We start from the raw sequence: 1,452 nt of genomic DNA on the forward strand, positions 1-1,452 counted from the left end.
TGTCTTTGGTTTTATGTGGAGTTCCTTAATCCACTTAGATTTGACCTTAGTACAAGGAGATAGGAATGGATCAATTCGCATTCTTCTACATGATAACCGCCAGTTATGCCAGCACCATTTGTTGAAAATGCTGTCTTTTTTCCACTGGATGGTTTTAGCTCCCCTGTCAAAGAGAGAAACTGGCTTTTTAATCACATGGTAATTTGCACATGGTAACTAGTATACAATAGACCTATTAGGGGACAGATGTAGACGGATGACATTTGCAGTCGTGATTTCTAATAGGAAAAAAGTTTAAAATATATTTCTAATAGGAAAAAAGTTTAAAATATTGTTTGTGATCTTTTTCCTTACAGTGAGAATTCGCGACTAGCTGCTGAAGTTTACAAAGACATGCCTGAAACCAGCTTTACCAGAACCATTTCTAACCCTGAAGTTGTTATGAAACGGCGGCGGCAGCAAAAACTGGAGAAGAGAATGCAAGAGTTTCGTAGCTCAGATGGGCGGCCTGACTCGGGTACATAGAGCTGTTTTTTTGAATATTCACTGTAAAATGTATTAATGAAATACTCTTTTATATATGCATTTCTTAAACTGAGAAAGTGGCTGAAGTAGCCTTTTATAAATATAAATATATCCATGTATGCCTTACATAGAATCTTTTCACTTAGAGTTAGCATTAGTCAAATAGACTCACCAATGAGGCTCTTCTCTCCCACGGTCTTGAACTCAGAAAATGCTAAATATATACAAAGACAAGAGAAAGATAACTACCACAATTTTGAAAATTATTAGCTCATATTCTTCTCTTTTTCACTATGCATTGCCTCTCAGTCCCAAACTACTAATAATTTGAAGCATTGCAAATTTACTAGTTCATCTGTAAGCATTTTAGTGCATTTTCATGAAGGGCAAAGATTCATAGTAAAACTCCATATAAAACACCTGACAGCTGCTCCTTTAGCCATGTACTTACTCATTGTTTAAACTTTGATTGCTTTTGATATTCTTTTCTTCACACACACACACACACACACACACACACGGTCAAGATTGAGTCATATATTTAAGTCTCATTCTAGAGTTCCCTTTAGTTTATTTCTTTTTTTTTGTTGTTGTTGTTGGTTTGCCCTTTAAAACTTAGGTGTGTTAGTTGGCTTTTGTTAACTTGACACAAACCTGGAGTTATCTGGGAAGAGGGAATCTTAATAGAGAATTGACTCTGTAAGATTGGCCTGTTGGTTAGTCTGTTGGGTATTGTCTTGATTATTGATTGATGTGGGAGGGCCCAGCCTGCTGTGGGTGATGTCACTCCTGGGTGGTAGTCCTGGGTTGTATAAGAAAGTAGGCTGAGGGGGCTGGTGAGATGGCTCAGTGGGTAAGAGCACCCGACTGTTCTTCCGAAGGTCCAGAGTTCAAATCCCAGCAACCACATGGTGGCTCACAACCATC

General features: G+C 38.2%; 1 protein-coding gene across 18 annotated transcripts in view; it reads left to right on the forward strand.

Moving 5' to 3' along the window:
* Afdn (afadin, adherens junction formation factor) overlaps positions 1-1,452 on the forward strand; it is a 143,870-nt gene that overhangs the window by 55,318 nt on the left and 87,100 nt on the right. For all 18 annotated transcript variants that reach the window (XR_003835276.1, XM_021150047.2, XM_029471155.1 and 15 more), the window contains exon 5: positions 357-517. Coding sequence is in view for 17 of the 18 variants with exons in the window: in XM_021150047.2 (XP_021005706.1) it covers positions 357-517 (161 nt within the window). In the remaining variant the exon portion in view is untranslated. The remainder of the gene's footprint in view (positions 1-356; positions 518-1,452) is intronic.

This window comes from Mus caroli, chromosome 17 (assembly GCF_900094665.2).
Source record: "Mus caroli chromosome 17, CAROLI_EIJ_v1.1, whole genome shotgun sequence".
NCBI lineage: Eukaryota > Metazoa > Chordata > Mammalia > Rodentia > Muridae > Mus > Mus caroli.